The sequence below is a fragment of the Sapajus apella genome, unplaced genomic scaffold (genome assembly GCF_009761245.1).
Source record: "Sapajus apella isolate SASKATOON/1434 unplaced genomic scaffold, GSC_monkey_1.0 scaffold6, whole genome shotgun sequence".
NCBI classification, from domain to species: domain Eukaryota; kingdom Metazoa; phylum Chordata; class Mammalia; order Primates; family Cebidae; genus Sapajus; species Sapajus apella.
In genome coordinates this window covers 18,746,462-18,763,778 of record NW_022436946.1, presented here as the reverse complement: position 1 = coordinate 18,763,778, position 17,317 = coordinate 18,746,462, and the positions used below count along the sequence as shown (strand labels likewise).

The 17,317-nt window shown below is 37.8% G+C and overlaps 1 protein-coding gene across 4 annotated transcripts in view; it reads left to right on the top strand.

Moving 5' to 3' along the window:
- AKAP7 (A-kinase anchoring protein 7) overlaps positions 1-11,525 on the top strand; it is a 143,037-nt gene extending 131,512 nt beyond the window's left edge. For 2 of the 4 annotated variants that reach the window (XM_032274768.1, XM_032274770.1), the window contains exon 8: positions 10,373-11,525. In XM_032274768.1, coding sequence (XP_032130659.1) covers positions 10,373-10,578 — 206 coding nt within the window. In that variant the 3' untranslated portion in view covers positions 10,579-11,525. Of the gene's footprint in view, positions 1-9,515 lie in introns of all 4 variants that reach the window. The other 2 variants (XM_032274769.1, XM_032274771.1) reach the window with 1 other exon arrangement.
- The last annotated feature ends 5,792 nt before the right edge of the window (positions 11,526-17,317 follow it).

The following is a 17,317-nucleotide window of genomic DNA, read 5'->3' as shown; positions in this document are numbered from 1 at the left end:
GGGGCCCATTTGGCCTAAGGATATTTCTTTGTGTTTTTAGTTTGCTAAGAGTGTTTATCATGAATGAATAAGAATTTTGTTAAATTCCTTTTCTAAATGTATTTAAATGATCATATTTGCTCATTAGTTGTTGATATAGAAATTATATGGACCTATTTTCAAATGTTAATTCATTCTTGCATTTCTAGAATAAACCCCTCTTAGTTTATGTCTTATCCTTTTTATATATTGCTATATTGATTTGGTAAGACTTTCTTAAGGATTTGTGTGCCTCTGTGAAGAATATTGGTCTGTAATTTTCTCTTTTCACTGTCTGGTTTAAGTAATTGGGAAGTGCTTCCTCTTCTATTTTCTGGAAAGAGTATGAATTGGTAATTTCTTCCAAAATGTTTGATAGAATTTACCAATAATGAAGCCATCTGGGCTACTTTGTTGAAAGATTTTTAACTGTAATTTCAATTTTTAAAATACGCTTGGAGTTATTCAAGTTACCTATTTCTTCTTGAATGCAATTGGATAATTTGTCTTTTAAGGAATTTGTCCATTCATCTAGTGTGTTGCATCTCTTCACATAAAATTGTTTCTATTTGTATAATCAATAGTGATGTTTCCCTCCCCACTCCTGATATTGGCAATATACATCTTGTATTTTTTTGTTCTGGATACAGATTTATCAATTTTATAGATTTTTTTTTAGAGGATTAGCCTTTGGTTTCATTGATGTTCTTTATTAGCTGTTTTCTATTTCATTCGGCTACTATTTTTTATTGTTTCCTTCTTTCTGCTTACTTTGGGGTTAATTGGATCCTCTCATCCTATGTTCTCAATGTGGTAGGCTTGATAACTGATTTGAGACCTTTTCTTATTTTCTAATATAAGCACTTAATGGTATAAAACACAGCCTTAGCTGCGTTCCACACTTTTGCTATGTTTTGTTTTAATTTGTATTTAGTTAAATATATTTTCTAATTCCTCTTTTGATTTCATCTTTGATTCATGGATTATTTAGAAACATGTTGTTTAAATATAAATAACTGAAGGATTCTCAGGATATCTGTTACTGATTTCTTATTGGAATCCATTGTGGTTCAAAAACATGCATTGGATAAATTCAGTACTTTTAGCTATTGAGACTGTTTTATGGCTCAAAATGTGGTCTCTCTTGGTAAAGGTTTCCTATACACTAAAAAGAAGGTGAATTCTGCTGTTGTTGGGTGGAGTGTTCTATAATTTTCAGTTATGTAGATTTGGTTGGTACTGTAGTTCATGTCTTCTGTATTTTTACAGAATTTCTAGTTTATCAACTCTTGAGAATGGTCTTGAAATCTGAAATTGTAATTGTGGAGCATCTGTTAACTCTTTAGTTCTATCAGATTTTGCTTCAGATGCTTTGACGCTCTGTTTATGAGGCACATGTGCATTTAGGGTTTTTACGTCCTCTTGAAGAATTAATTACCTCATTATTATATAATATCTCTTCCAGATAATACTTTTTCTGAAATCTGCTTTGCCTGATGTTGATTCTTTAGCTCTCTTCCCATTAGAATTTGTGTGGTATGTCTTCTTCTGTATTATTACCTTTAACCTCCCTGTCTCTTCAAATTTGAAGTGGATTTTTTTGGTAGACATCATAGTTGATTCTGATTTTTTAATACAAATCAACAATCTTTGCCTGTTCATTGGAGTGTTTAGGCCATTTTATGTTTTATACAGTTATCGATATGGCTGAGTTTGAATCTCCCACCTTGCCTCTTGTTTTCTACTTGTCTCATCTGTTCTTGGCTTTTTTCTCCTCTTTTACTGCCTTATTTTATATTAAGGAGCTTTGTTATATTTATATTTCCATTATTGGCTTATTAGCCATGCCTCTTTTGTTTTTACTTTAGTGGTTACTGTCGTGTTTTAAAATATACATCTGCTTTCAAATAATATTATGCCACTTTATGTTTGATATAAGAACCTTACAGCTGTTTGCATTTTCCTACTCCCAATCTTTGTGTGCTATTGTTGCCATAAGTTTTATTTCTACATATTTTATAATGCCCACTTAAAACGGTTTTTTCTCTTTTAAAGAAATTGAGAATAAGAAAAGATCTTTTATGTTTACTTACGTTGGTACGGTTTTTGGTTCTCTTTTTGTCTCTGAGTACATGTAAATTTCTATCTAGTAGCATTTTCCTTCGGCCTCAAGTTTTTTCTCTGACATTTCTTCCAGTGTTGGTCAGCTGTTGATGAAGTCACTTAGCATTTGTATGTCTGAAAAAGGCATCCTTTACCCTCATTTTTGAAAGATAATCTCTTTGGGTAAAGACTTCTATGTTGCCTTTTCTTTGTCTTTTAGTACTTTAAAATGATGCACTGTTGTCTTTTCTTCTGCACTGTTTCTGATGAGTAAGTCTGCTGTCATTCTTGTCTTTGTTTTCTCTGTATATAATGCATCTTTTTTCTTTTGCTGTTTTAAGATTCTCTTTAAATACTGGTTTTCAGAAATTTGATCATGATATTTCTTGGTGTGATTTTCTTCACGTTTCTCGTACTTCACATTTCTTCCCAAGAATCACATTTCTTGGGATTCTTTGAGCTTCTTGATTTGAGAGTATATAGTTTTTGTGGAATTTCAAACATTTTTGGCCATTATTTCTGCATTCATTTTCTGCGCTCCCCTCTCTTTCCTTAACTTCCATGCCTAATTCAATTGGCACCCTGGTTTAATATTCCTATTTAACTCTTACAATGTGTACCTCACTTTGCTACTGCATCTACCATGGTTCAGATCTTCATTGTTTTTCTTTTTGTCTGTTGCAAAACGTGCCTCTATTGTTTTCAGAGATGTGGTGTTACTATGTTGCTTAGACTGGGCTTGAACTCTTGGACCCAAGCAATCCTCCTGCCTCAGCCTCCTGAGTAGCTGGGACTACAGGTGCATGCAACTGCACCCAGCTCTCTGCCTCTATATTTGCCCCTCTTCAGCCCATAGCATGGTACATAGGTCCCCTTATCCCCACCTATTTTCTAGCTTTCTTTCTCCCTAAGCCATCCACCCCACCCATACTGGCAATATGGAATACTTCCAGTACTCCAATGCATCATGCTTTCTCTTCCTTCTATACACATGCTTATGCCTTTTTTATGTCTGGAAACCTCCCTGTACCTCCATCATCCCTACCTCCATGCCTGGAAACTCTTATTCATTGAGCTGGAATACCTTTCATCTAAAAACTTACCTTGTAATCCCATCCCAACTTCACCAGACCTTGAGTATATTCTGTTATAGCACTTAACCTACTGTTTTGCCAGCATCATTGCAATTATCTAGGTCATCCTCCTAGACTGACTTGTGTGTGCTCAGATACTGTATCTTACTCATTTTTACATGCTTAGTACTGGTACATAGTAGGTGCTTACTAAAGTGTCATTGAGTAAACAAATAATTGGCATTTAGCAGGTATTGGGCATATTCTTCTTAAAATACGTTGAATTCAGATTAAATTATAACCTACGTTTGAGAACCTAGCCTGCTATGTTTCAGGCACCATTTTAGGCACTTCTCATACATTATCTTTAATCCTTATACCATCAGTGCAAGGTATATATTGTCATCCCCACAATACCCCAACTTTGGTTTAGAGAGGTCACGGACAAAGTTGTGCAGATGGAAAATGCCAAAATTTGATTTCAAACTTGAATGTATATTATTCTTTTCTCTCCTTGCACACACATTAGGAGTTCTGCCATATCACCATTCAGTGTTTTCTCAGACTTCCAATAGGAAATGACAGCTATCTACAGAAATTTAGAGGTAGCAATGAGAATCAATATAGACTCATAGAATTGATGTCACAGACTGACGGAGGAAAGTCTCTAAGGGACTGTTCTGGGATATCAGGAAAGGGGAAGCAGGAGGGTTCATAGGTAGGCTGCGTGGCCTACAAACATCCAGTGCATGCCTGCTGCCATCTTTGATGTGACCATTGTTAGGAGCCATGTGGGGGGCCCAGGTCATAGGGCTCATCCTGAACCATGTGGTTTGGGGATTCCTACAAGGATGCATGGATCAGGGGGCTGGCTTCAGATAGCATCTTGGGGAATAGTGGAAAGAAATGAAGGCTCTGTATGTGCCAGCACTTGCTGTGTTTACAAAAGGGCTGAAGGGTTCATAATGCTTTGTCATTATTGACACTTTGGCTGAGGCTGGAATCACCATCGCTGCCCACTCGGACTGTAGGCCAAATGCCTGCTGAGACTTTAAGCTCCCCTTTGTTACTTCTCTCAAGGCTACTCTTGATTTTCAGTTTAGCCGCATTCCACCCCTACCATCTCCAGTGTAAAAATGATGAGGGTGGGGTTGGGTAGAGGGACATACTGGTAGTAGTCTCCAAAACCCCGTGGGGATTTCCTTTTGTACATACAGCAATATCATTTTTCTGTTTATTCTGTGCTGCTGAATCCAGAATAAACCTTACAAAGGCATGGTTCCTTCCCTTTTGAAATTTACACTCTACAAAATGTTTTAAAATATGGCTTTAGTGTTTTAATTATAAAACTTTCTGGTGTGTATGTGTTGGGGATGAGTTTTGGTTTTTGGCAAGAGGAGGGGAGCTGTATTTGCAGGAACTCTGTTTCCTGGGGTACTGCAGCGAATACTTTTGACAGATAAGGGTCCTAGGGCAGTGTCAGTTTAAATGTGCATTTGAGGATGATCCTGACCTGTCCTTCCTTACAGATCAGTTGTAGGTAGTGTGCAAGGCAGCTAAGTGTGCCATCCTAACTTTTTGAATAGCCTACAAATCTATATTTAGTGCTTCTTTTTTAGTTAGATGGATAAAAGAAAAGGTAAGCTCAGTTAGAAAAAAAAAATTCCACTTCTAAGGAGGACACCCTTGTGCATCGGGGACAGGAAGTTCCAGTGAAGGGAGGATGCTTAGGAAACTTTTGTTCAGATATCGAATGAGGTTTTTGATAGGATGTGAACAAGTGAGAACTTTTAATGTTTTCATGTTTACTGTTTGAATGTTATTATTTTAACATGGTTGTACTCTATCTTAAATTGTATTGTAATGAAGATTTTCTTCGTTCCCTTTTCCAAAAACTTAGCCTGATTTGTTCTTTTCAGGACAAATAGGCACCTAAACATTGGCGGTGCTTGGGATGTTGTAATGGTTTCTAGAGCCCTTCATGTAACATCAGTTAAACTGTTCTTGGGTCAACTCACACATAAGACCAGCTGAAGCACATTAATGTTGACCTTCAGTTTCCCCAATAGGTGTAAAATATTTTTGCTACCACAAAGGAGTTATTTTCTTTTCAGTGACCACAAATACAAATTTTATCCTTGCTCTGATTTGGTATCAGAAATCTCGGGTTAATATAAACAAAAACAGAATCATAGGTACAAACCCTGGATGAATGATGCCACAACTCCTATGGAGAGTGGAATTACATACTTGAAGTTGATTGAAAAGTTTCTTAAGTCTTTATCTTTAGGGCCAGTGCTGTGTTTGGTGTGCTTAAAAATGTTTTCATGACCTTTCTTTTATATTTTTGCTATTCTCCTAAGAAATTGATCAAAGATATTCTGGGGGATTTCTAAAATAACAATGTCAAAGACAAAGGTTAATCTGCCATTTTATTAGGTAGAATGTTAAGTAACCCTGTAGTCCAAAAAAGAATATTCCTATCAAGAGTGTGTTGCTTATGTTGACAATATTTTTTATATATACTTCTGTTGGAATATCAAAAGATAGTTTGTATATGTTGCAGCAGCATGTTGAAATGCCATTGTTGAAGGAGCTGCAGTTAAAACGAGTGTAGCCATTTGTCTGAGCAGTCAGACAAATGCCGACTACCTGAGAGGTATCTAATATGGTTTGGATACTCTCATCTTAAGATTCCCTCTTTTTAATTAAATTGAATTCAGTCTGCTAAGAGTGGGAACACAAATAAGATCTCTGCATGAAAATGTCTATTTTTTGAATTGCTGCATTATTGCAGGGCTCTGTGATAAGCCTTCCTGTAGACTCATCCCTGGGCTAATGGTCATAGTCTGAGGATACTTTGTGGAAATCATAAAGGGAGGCCGGAGTCCAGGACAGATCTGGAAGATTGTCTTGTAAATTTATTGTTTTGATTGATTGGTTAGTTAATTAGTTATTGTAAGTAACTAATATTTGTCCCATAGATTAGATATTTGGTTTTACTGACCAGGTTCATCAAGCAAAGTAGAGGTAAATTTTTCACATGGATATTTAAATGATTCCAGAATTATCTGCTCTTGTTTTAAATTTAGTATTAAATTTACATTTCTAGTCATGGTATACTGTCCTTATAGGAATGTAGAAACATTTTTAAATGTTGCTGTTGCTTTTAAATACTTCAGTCATCAATTCACTTGACTAACAAATATGTATTGAGCTCTTATTGTGATGAACAATTGGTGTCCTATGTTAGAAAAGGGAGAGATAATCGAGAAGCTGAGGCTATAATTTCTATACTCAAGACCGTGTCTTTAGCAGAGCAGATGCTGAATCAGTAATGTTGAATAAATACATTAATAAATAATTCTCATAATTTTTAAAGAAATTAAGAAAGAAACCCAGTGGGATGTCTTTGTGCTCACTTCATTGTATCCTTGTAGGCTGTTAGAGCTCTAGGCATATCTAGTAGATTCTCAGTACACAATCGTTGAATGAATGACCAAATGACCATGTGCTATATATGCAGTGAGAGTTATTAGAATCCAGTGGAGCCTCGTCAGTTCCAGCTAGGATAGTGTATTAGTTCGTTCTTGGATTGCTATAAAGAAATACCTGAAACTGGGTAATTTATAAAGATAAGTAGTTTACTTGGCTCACGGTTCCTCAGGCTATATAGGAAGCATGGCTGGAGGGGCCTCAGGAAACACAATCATGGCAGAAGATGAAGGGGAAGCAGGCATGTTCTATATGGCCAGAGCAGGAGGAAGGGAGAAAAGCAGGGAGGTGCTACATACTTTCAATCAACCAGACCTCATGAGAACTCACTCACTGTCTTGAGAACAGCAAGGGGGAAACACACCCCCATGATCCAATTACCTCCCACCAGGTTCTTCCTCCAACATTGGGGATTACAATTCTGCAGGAGATTTGGGTGGGGACAGAAATCCAAACCATGTTAGCTAATCAGGAAAGGCTTCATGGAGTAGATGGGATTCTAATTGCTGAAAGAAAGGGAGGGCTGTCTAAAAATTGGGAATGTCGTGGAAGCCCCTGAGGAGATGTTGGAAGCTGACAGTGGAGGTGTGCAGTGGTGGGCAGTCAGGCTGGAAAGGCAGATGTTGGAAAGCCTTGGCAGACAGGCATGTTTCCCTGTAGAGTGAAGAGTGAAAGAGATGTTTTAGAAATAATAATCTAGAGGTTTTATACCAGGCACATCGAAGACGGGAGAGATCATGAAGCACAATTGACAAAGCTTGTGCTTTAAGGGGGTTAATGAGGGAAAGGAAGGCATCAAAGATGGCTACAATCTTGCTTTGAGCTTGACTGACTTGAATAATAGTAAAAGCATAAACAAAAATAGGACATCAGAAGGGAAAATTAGATTTTTGTAGAGATTTAAACATTAAATCTCTTAATGTTTAAGATTAATGGGGACACTTCACTGTGGACTAGTAGAAATTGCAGAAGCATGAAACATTAGACCTGAAAGGGATTTGAAGGTTGAGCCATTCATTAGACTCAAATACAGCCCTGTCATCTTGCTGATAAGAAAGCTGACTAGATTCAGGAACAGCCCCCAGGAAGCAATGTCTGGCCTTGATACAGAGCACAAGCAGGATGGCAGATGTAGACAGTCATTTACAGTGATTTGAAGGGTACTTAAAAAGTATTCCTTCATTTGCAGTTGGATTTTTCCCTTTTAAATGGGAAGAGTCATTACACAAACAGTTCCAGGCAATGCATTTGGAGATGTTGTCTACAGAGTATAAACACTGTGTGTAAGATTGAGATAAAATCACTAAATATTAGGCAATATATTCATTCATTTTTATTGATAAACAAAAAATCTTAACTTGCCACCCAAGGTGACATTACCAGTGAATTTCTTTAATAGTATCCTGACATCTTTTTATTTAGTAAGTTCAATTTAGTTATTACTGAATTGACATTTATTTAATTCTAAACATATTTGGCACTGCAAATGTTCTATCTTGGACTTCTGATCATGGGTCTAGGGTGCCATATTGCCACCTTTGAGGGGAAGGCAGTTGCTAAGGTTCCCACTATTAGTGTTTCTAGATGGGCCTTGCCCCACTCTCTCCTGCTTAGGATGTTGCTGGGAATGATGGGAATGGTTGTAAGCCGAATTGGTCTTGACGGGTGTTACATACAAGTTGGGGCTCTGAAACAAGGTTGGGAGCCAGTTCTCACCCTTGGCATACCTGCTTCTGTTCTTCAATCCCTATTACATCTGAGTACAGCAAACAGTGTCCATCTTCCAGCTCACAACCTTTGTATCTGCCTGTCCCAGATCCAGAGATGCAAGTGCAACACTGGCTTTGCCTTCTGGAACCCATAGGTGATCTTCCAAAACTGAGGTGATCTTTCAAAACTGAGCTGATCTTAATGTGCAAACGTCCTATGACTTCTTTGCCTCCAGCCTTGCTCTTTCCTGGGTCCCCAGCTCGATGGAAGGAGATTGAGCACTGAATGGACATGAGGAAGGAGCCCCTTAGTTCCTTTCCCCAGTTAAGGGGGACAAGGAAGAGAGTGACTTGGAAATGTATAGCATGAGAATAGTTGGGTACCAGCTCTTTTAGAGTAAAATGAAAGACAGAATAATTAGACTTGGATCATCACGATCAGCAAAGTAAAATGACCATAAAACATTTACATCTAGTAATTTACCATCATAATCCTAATTTTTCTTTGAAGAATTTCCTATTTCTTAAATAGCAGTGATAGCACTGAGATTAAAAAAATGCTAGTCTTACAAGCTTATTTTAAACCAGTTCCTAGTGGTAGTAACTGCCTTTCTCTTCATGGCAGCGCTGAGCATTTATTAACAACCAACCTATAGGCCAAGCATTTTTAAATTAGTGATCTTAAGTAACGAGATGGTAGGGAAATCTCAATGATCTGATATTTGATATTGGAGAATGGGAAGCAGACATCATAGATATGCTTAGTGAATTCACATGTCTGAGACTCCACGTGGTCTATGACATGGACATTAGTAGTAGTAATTAGCCTTGGATGAGAGAAGAACAGAAATTCACATATAAGTGGGAAACAGCCTGCGCTGCTAGGTAGAGCTTGTCTAGATGGGGACTAATGAACTACTTTTCAAACTGAAGGCGTCAGGAATAGACAGGCTCCTGCTTCCGCAAATACCAAATGAAAAGCCAACCCACTGTTCTTGAATTTATAGATCCAATTTACACTTGCTCTTTTTATCTAATGGAACTAGCCGGCCCCTGCATGCCAAGTTTCTATGGCAGTGTGATCTCAGTGACCTCTCTTCTCTATTGTGGAATGTAGGTGAAAAGAACGGAGGGGAGCCTGATGACGCTGAACTGGTAAGGCTCAGTAAGAGGCTGGTGGAGAACGCGGTGCTCAAGGCTGTCCAGCAGTATCTGGAGGAGACACAGAATAAAAACAAGCCGGGGGAGGGGAGCTCTGTGAAAACTGAAGCAGCTGATCGGAATGGCAATGACAATGAGAACAACAGGAAATGAGGCCGGAGCACAGGCCCTCAAGTCTGTGTAAAGCATCCTTGCTCCCCTCTGCTGAGTCTAGGGACTGACTTGCAGCGTGCTGTTTAAGTTTCTCTGGTTCAGTCTGTGGAGATTGCCTAATATTTTCATGATCGATGTGTTGGCGTTTCTGAAACACAACAAGAAAAACGGAGTGCTGGGACTGGCAAAGGAAATTAATTTATGAAAGAAGAATGGCCCAAGTTTCGCTCACCCTCAGCCATGCACAAGGGAGAGAGAACTTTGGGTTATGCCTCCTGGACACAAATCACAGGCCGCGAAAGAGGCCTTGCCATCAATGGAATACTGCCATTTATATTGCTTAGCAGGGCATTTGACCACTTTATCTGAGGCCAGAACTCTCACACACAGCTATCAAGTGCTAAGTTTAAAATAATCACTGTCAAAATTGTCATCTGTACAATTAGTCCATAATGTTTCATGTCTGTCCTAAGTGTGCTGTTACTATGCAGTGATGTTTATTTATAGTAAATTATGTTTCATGTAAATGATATATTTTTGGTGAAATGCAACCTTTTCTATAAAATGTGGGCAACATTTTAAAGTTTTTTTTAAAATCCTATTTTGATAAGTCAGTATGCCATATTTAATGAAATGTATTATATAATTTTTTTTTCTTAGGCAAGAAACCTATTGGAATTCAAGATTTAATTAATGAAGCTTTGCATCGAGAAACGATGGGCCTGAAGTCCAAAGTGAAACAGATAAAGGAACTTTTATTAAAGCCTGAGACTCAGGCCAAAATTAGGAGGGAGCTTTTTGAAGGAAGACTTATTAATAACAGTAATCCAGCAAATGATGTTATTTTTGGCACAACTTTGACATAAGCTCTACATTGCAATTGTGGCAACATAGCCTCTGAAATCTTTCTAGCTTACTAAGTAGCTCTTTGGTAAACACCAAAGAAGTTTCTGATAGTGTCTGCACAACAGCAAACCAACATTTGGTGAGGAATTAGCAATTTCTTGCCAAAGAAAACTGATTCTGCCCTGTTATTTTTTGAGCCAAACTTGTGTTTTAAGAATGTCTGTTTCTGTGATATTGAGAGTTATTTTATAAAAATGATTTCTTAATTAGCTGTTGTGAGATATTTCTCGGGTCCTTGCAGAAAAAAAATACAGACTGTGAAGAAATCATTCACAGACAAATAGAACAAAACAGAGCCAACGACAGTATTTGAAGGGTCACTTGCCTCCTGTTGACATGATTGTTGCCAAATCAAAAGAGGCATTGTCCAGGTGTGTCTATATCTAGTGTTACTTTTAATGAGAATTTGAATGTTTATTGAACAATAGTACTTGAATGAACATTTATAAATGTAATTATTGCGATCACTGGCTAAGAATGTTTTATATATCCTTATAATATTTTTCACTGATCAAAATGTAGTTTGTTTTTTCATTTCTTAAGGAACTCATGTTTGGGATTTTTATTTTTTACATTTCTGAAGATAAGCTCCAGGTCGTATCATATCCCTTGTAATCTGAATGTGTTTGCACTGGTTTGGTTTTAAAGAGCATTCTGGAAAAACTTTCCCTGGTGTGATGATTGTTGGTAACAGCTTTTTCTATAGTCATTGCAAAATGGCTGCTACCAATAGATCATGATGGAGGGGAAATCACTGGAGATCAAATATGTAAAATCATTTCAAATATAAAATCCAGTTTACTCATGGATTTTAGCTATTTTTTCACTGAGTAAATTATACTACATTTATTTACAAATGAGTTTATGCATTTTCATGGCTCTTAATAAACATATTGTTTTCCCTTGCCTTTCCTCATTTCTTCACTGTTGCAAGTAGTTGGATCTATGTTGGCGTAATGAAGTTATCAACAGGAGCTCTGATAGCTTCAGTGTTGCTTCACCTTTATGTTCCTGTCCTTCGTGCCAAGGTAGCACAGTGGTCAAAGCACCTTCAACTTCACGCTATAAAATCGTATCAAATCAGTCAGCTTCACCGAGAATTAACAGCAGAAACTTAAATTCAAAGAAAATCTAAATAGCATCTTATAAACAGCTAAGAATGTGCCAGTGATGTGACATCCTAGCAAAGATGAAAAGTGGAGATCCATCCAGGTGCAGAATCCTGGAGCTGTTTGCTGTGAAACCCCTTTCAGTGGTAGAGGGCTTGACTGTTTATAAGCGGGTTCTTTAAGTAAATCCTTAAGGTAGAAAGCAAAGATAGTTTTGGCCTTGCCTTGTGTTTCAAATAAGGGAACAGACTCCAAGAGGTGGCATATCTTATCCAAGGCCTCACTGCTGCTGGAGAACTGGACCTGAACTGTCACCCAGGACGCTGTGTCAACGCCCCGCTGTTATCCTCACCACCCCATCATCTAAGTTAATGGTATTTCTACAGAGAGAGCACTTTTCAGCATGTATCTACAAATTATCCTTTGGGAGCGATTCCCAATCCAACTAGATAATTTGAAAGACTAAAATAGTATACCTTTTGTAATCTGGGGTTACATGTCTTATTGTTACTTTAGTTTAAAATCATGATTTTCGTTAAATACTAAGTCCCAGGTTGTGTGCCATGTGATTTAGGCTCATGATTAAATTTCTTGCCTTCAGTGACCCTATTAGGAAGTAATTAGTACTTTTACAGATTAGGAAACAGGGGCCCTGTGTGATTAAATAGCCCAAGTTTATAAAGCTTATAAAGGTAAGGTCAAATTTAACCTCGGATCTGTTCTCAGTCAAAGCCAACACTTTTCCCACAATGCAGCGCTTCTTCTCTCCACCAAGTATGAATATTTGACAAATTAAAGAGGTGTAAGAAAAGGAAAGTCACCTTCGTTTGACTAAACCAGCTTCTTTGCAGCCGTGAATTTCTCTGAACATATATGAGAGTGATCAGCTGATGTGATGGAACTGAAAAACAAATCACCTAGATAGATGCTTAATGTAGGGATTAAGGAGTCTAATCCTTATCAATGAAATCTCCATTGAAGAAGGTCTATAAATGGAAGGTATAAAATAAAACAAATTATGTTTATTTTCCATTTTTTAAAAGCTAATAAGACATTAATTTGCAGAACTCTAAGTTTGGGATCTGAAATGTTCCAAGTGACTTTATTTCCATTCGTCACAGAATAACTGCTCTTTGGGCCACAGAGGCAGAGTAAGTTGTTCTAAGTTGGTACTGTATGTTACGTAGCCTTGTCTTGTGACAGGGAGGCTGCATGGTTGGCAACAGAGTGTTGGCTTGGGCCCTCTAGACTGTGTCTTCCAGACTTGGGTCCACCACTGACACGTGATCTTGACCAAACCAGTTCACTTTTCTGAGGCTCACTGCCCAATCTGGAATTGGAAGGAGTTTGGCCACATGATTTTCAAGGATCCTAGAACAGTGCTCTTTGTGACCACAGCATGATGCTACTCATGGCGATGCCACCATCTCAGCTACTGCTGTGTGAGGCCTTGATGCAGCCTCCCAACTTCATCTGTTGGCAGGAATAGCTTAGAGCTCTGGAAGACTTTCCACTCTGTTTGACTTGTGTTGGTTGTTAGCTTTGGGTAGGGAAGCCCCAAATTCCAACATTTTTTGGGATCAGTCACTGGAAAAATAATATGTCCTATATGAATTACGAATGTCAAAAAGTAATATTTTCAACAGCAAGACAAAATTCTGTCAGCTTTGAACTTGGTCCCATTTACAAAATCTTAGATTATTATTATTGTATTAATCTACTAAGTATAGAAGTATTTATTTTTATAGGCCTTTAAGATATACTAGATTTATGTTCAGTGAATTTTAATTTTTAAGATTAATTTTAATTAAAATTTAGAGACAAAAATCTTAATTTTAAGATTAATAATTTTAAGATTCAAATTATTCATTTCAAACCCCAAATATGTTACCTTCCAGTCATCCCAGCAGGCAGATATTCCTATAAGGAGGTAACTAAAGCAGTTTGACTTCATGTTCTAGACATTATTTCAGGCATATGGCCACACAGATGTGTTTGCTTCTCTGCACTCAATCACAGATGCAGAAACTATCACATCATGTGACAAATTAGGAATTTATTTCATTATACAATCAAAATAATGATTTATTTCATTATATAATCAAACTATAGATTTTATACTATAAAAACCTATAGTATCTCCACAAATAAATTGATGAATGGATAACATGTCATCAACCCTTGTTTTCAACCTTTTCAAATCTCACCTATAATAACTTTAAACAAACTGTAGATACAATCCTGAATTTCTGTTTTCCCAGGTAGATAGACTTCATGTAAAAATAAACTTGATGTTCTTTAAAAAACAGTTTCTAGATCCCTGTATGAATTTGATAGCAGCACACATGCTAATGAGACAAGTCCCTAGATTATTTCATTCACACTAAAAATGAATATTAAAGCAGTTCACTTGGAGTCAGTGAATTTAAAATTGTGATGTTAACTATAGCACTTCATTTCTGTACCACAGTTTTGGGGATAAAGGCTTATTTATAAGGTAATTTGAGAGCTTCTAAAGAGGAAGGTGCTATTATCATTTCCAAGGTAATATGCTCAAAACTACGTATTTGAATCCATTAAGTGTAACTGATAGATGATTTGGGATGATTTTAAAATGTAAACTGCAGTATTTATTCTTCTACATATCCCATCCTTTAATCATTTATTGGAAGACCAAGCAATTCTATTATAGCATCAAAGAAACAGTTAAACTAAGAAATTAATTCATTATTTTCAGTAAAGCTATGTTGTTTTCCCAGTAACGGTTCACATTATTTCTGGAAGGCTACTATTAAATGACACTGCCCTGTGTATTTATGTGTTACATTCTTTGACTGATCTGAGAAAAGTGACACAGTCCCACCAACTTATGATATATGTAGCTCTTGTTCCTAGGTAAACACAGCAAATTGGTACACTTTATTTATTTATTTATTTATTTATTTATTTATTTATTTATTTATAGAGACGGGGTCTTGCTCTGTCACCAAGGCTGGATTGCAACAGTGCAACCAGATTATAGCTCACTACAGCCTCCAAATCCTGAGCTCAAGGGATCCTCCTGCTTCAGCCTCCTGAGTAGCTGGAACTAGAGGCACACTACCATGCCCAGTGAATTGTAAATTGTTTTGTAGAGACAGGATCTCACTGTTGCCCAAGTTTGCCTTGAACTCCTGGCCTCAAGTGATCGTCCTACCTTGGCCTCCCAAACTGCTGAGATTACAGGCGTGAGCCACCCATACCCGGCCTGATACAATGCTTTAAATTATTTCTGATATTTCCTGCCCAAAACCACTTGGCACAATATTGCCATGATAATGTCTTTGAACAAAAGACATTGACTTCACTGATTTGTTTTTAGCTACATATGTTATCTTACCCACAATTTAAAAAAATATTTTTTTTTGAAACCACTACTGTGGGATATATGAAGTTGTAGGAGGTGAGAGGACAAAGAAATAAGTCCTACAGCTGGACAGGAATTACAGTGTTGAGGAAAGAAACAAAAATGATACTTATGTATGAATCCAAAGAATATCTGATATGCTAATTGAAGCAGAGAAAATAGAATGAATATGCAACAGTGGGGAGAGACTAAGCCTATCTTTTCAAGATTCTGGAAGATAAATTCAGAAGCTGTTTTTACCAGGTCTGTGCTCAAGAAGTGTCTTTAGGGAGAGGTCTGTAACAAGGGCTTTTGATGATTTGGTGGACATTTGTCACACTTGGTGACTGCTCAGTGTCATTTGAACTCCTTTCCTATGTTCCTGTAGCTTTCTACCTTGTGAGCCTTGCTTCTCCAGGACAGAGGCCCTAAGGTGGAGGCCAAGAACTCACTCTCTCAGCCTGCCATTTCACTGGGATTCAGACATGTGACCTGGACTCCACCAAGCAACAGGGAAACCCTGCATGGAATCAGTTCATTCTGGCAGGGATGGTGGAGAGATATGTATCAGAAGCAGTAGCAGAAAGGCTTTGTCTGGCTGAGGTGTCCCATATCTCACATATCCCTATTCTGTGTAGGAAGTACAAGCTGGTAAAAAGTAGCAGCAGCTGGATTCTCCCAGGGCAGCCCGCAGTGTAACAAGGCATGGTTCCTACTGCTTAGCCACTCAGCCTAATTTTCTGGACCTTCTAAAGATTCTGTGAGCTACTGAATATCCTTTATTAGTTCCCTTTCTACTTAAACTAGCCAGAGTTCATTCTGTTATTTGCAGCTGAAGATCTTGACTAATAAAGGCTCTACTCACTAAATCAGCATTTCAATACAGGGCACAAGTGGCATTTTGGATTGAAGACTTCTTTGTAGTGTGGGATGAACAGTAAGTTACTGTTCCAGAGTCCCAGACACCAAATTCCAGTAGCAGATTCTTGTTATTGTGACAACTAAATGTGCCCCACATATTTCCCAATCCCCTTCAGAATGGGGTCACACAACCCCCAGTTGAGGAGTACACTATTAAATACACTAAATGTACACTAAATACACTAAAAATTAAAAAATTAACCAACTGTGGTGGCACTCACCTGTAATACCAGCTACTTGGGAGGCTGAGGCAGGAGAACTGCTGGAACCCAGGAGGCAGAGGCTGTAGTGAGCCAAGATCCTGCCACTGCACTCCAGCCTGGGTTACAGTGTGAGACTCCATCTCAAAACAAACAAACAAACAAAAAAACACCAATGACTCAGAAATTCTTGAGTTTTCACGATGGCAGAGAAGAAACAACTTGCTGAAATGCTGAAACATGCTCTGCTAATGAGATATAAGAACTGCTGGCATTGGTTTGAACTAAGATGGCCCACTGGAGTTTGTGCAGAAATAGCGTGCTGAAGTCGCAGCCTGAATTCCCACTGCAAGTTTCGTACTAACACCCTCTGAATTTGCGCACGGGACCCATGAAGTAGTATGAACTGCGCATGCCTAAGGACGATCCAGACCGCCCCTTTCCTTCCACCAACCACCAAATCCCAGTATCCACCCCTTAAACCTTTTCTAATATAATTATGACCTTAAGGCCAGCACCAGGAGACAGATTTGAACTTGACTCCCATCTTGAGAGTTGATTTTCAATATAAAGCTTTTCTTTTCCAAAAACTTGGTGTCATAGTATTGACTTCTAGCACATCAAGCAGGGAGCCCCATTTGCTCAACAACAGGTTGACATCAGGTAACTGAAACCACAGGTAAGGGGGGACTGCTATGCTTTAATAGAAGGAATATAAGTTATATGTTAGAAATATGAATATTGTAATATAAGAAAAGTATTAGTTTTCCCTGAGAATCATGGTAAGAATGTTTTAGATAGAAATGGGAACGAACTATTCATTTCAGACTCTGCTAACACCTGGAGAAAGTGGCTCCTGATTGACACGCCTGGAAATACACAGAGAAGTTCAAGTGAGCATTCAAATCAAAGGAATGAAATAAGCAGATGAAAGAGAGTGAGCACATCACATTAAGTACAGATGTAGAGGATTCAAACTTTATTTTTGCACAGAAATCACCAGACTTTAGTGCATTCAGAATGTCTTTTATGCCCATCCTAAATAAATCTTACAGTTTGTCGTCAAGCATAATGAAAACCAGTG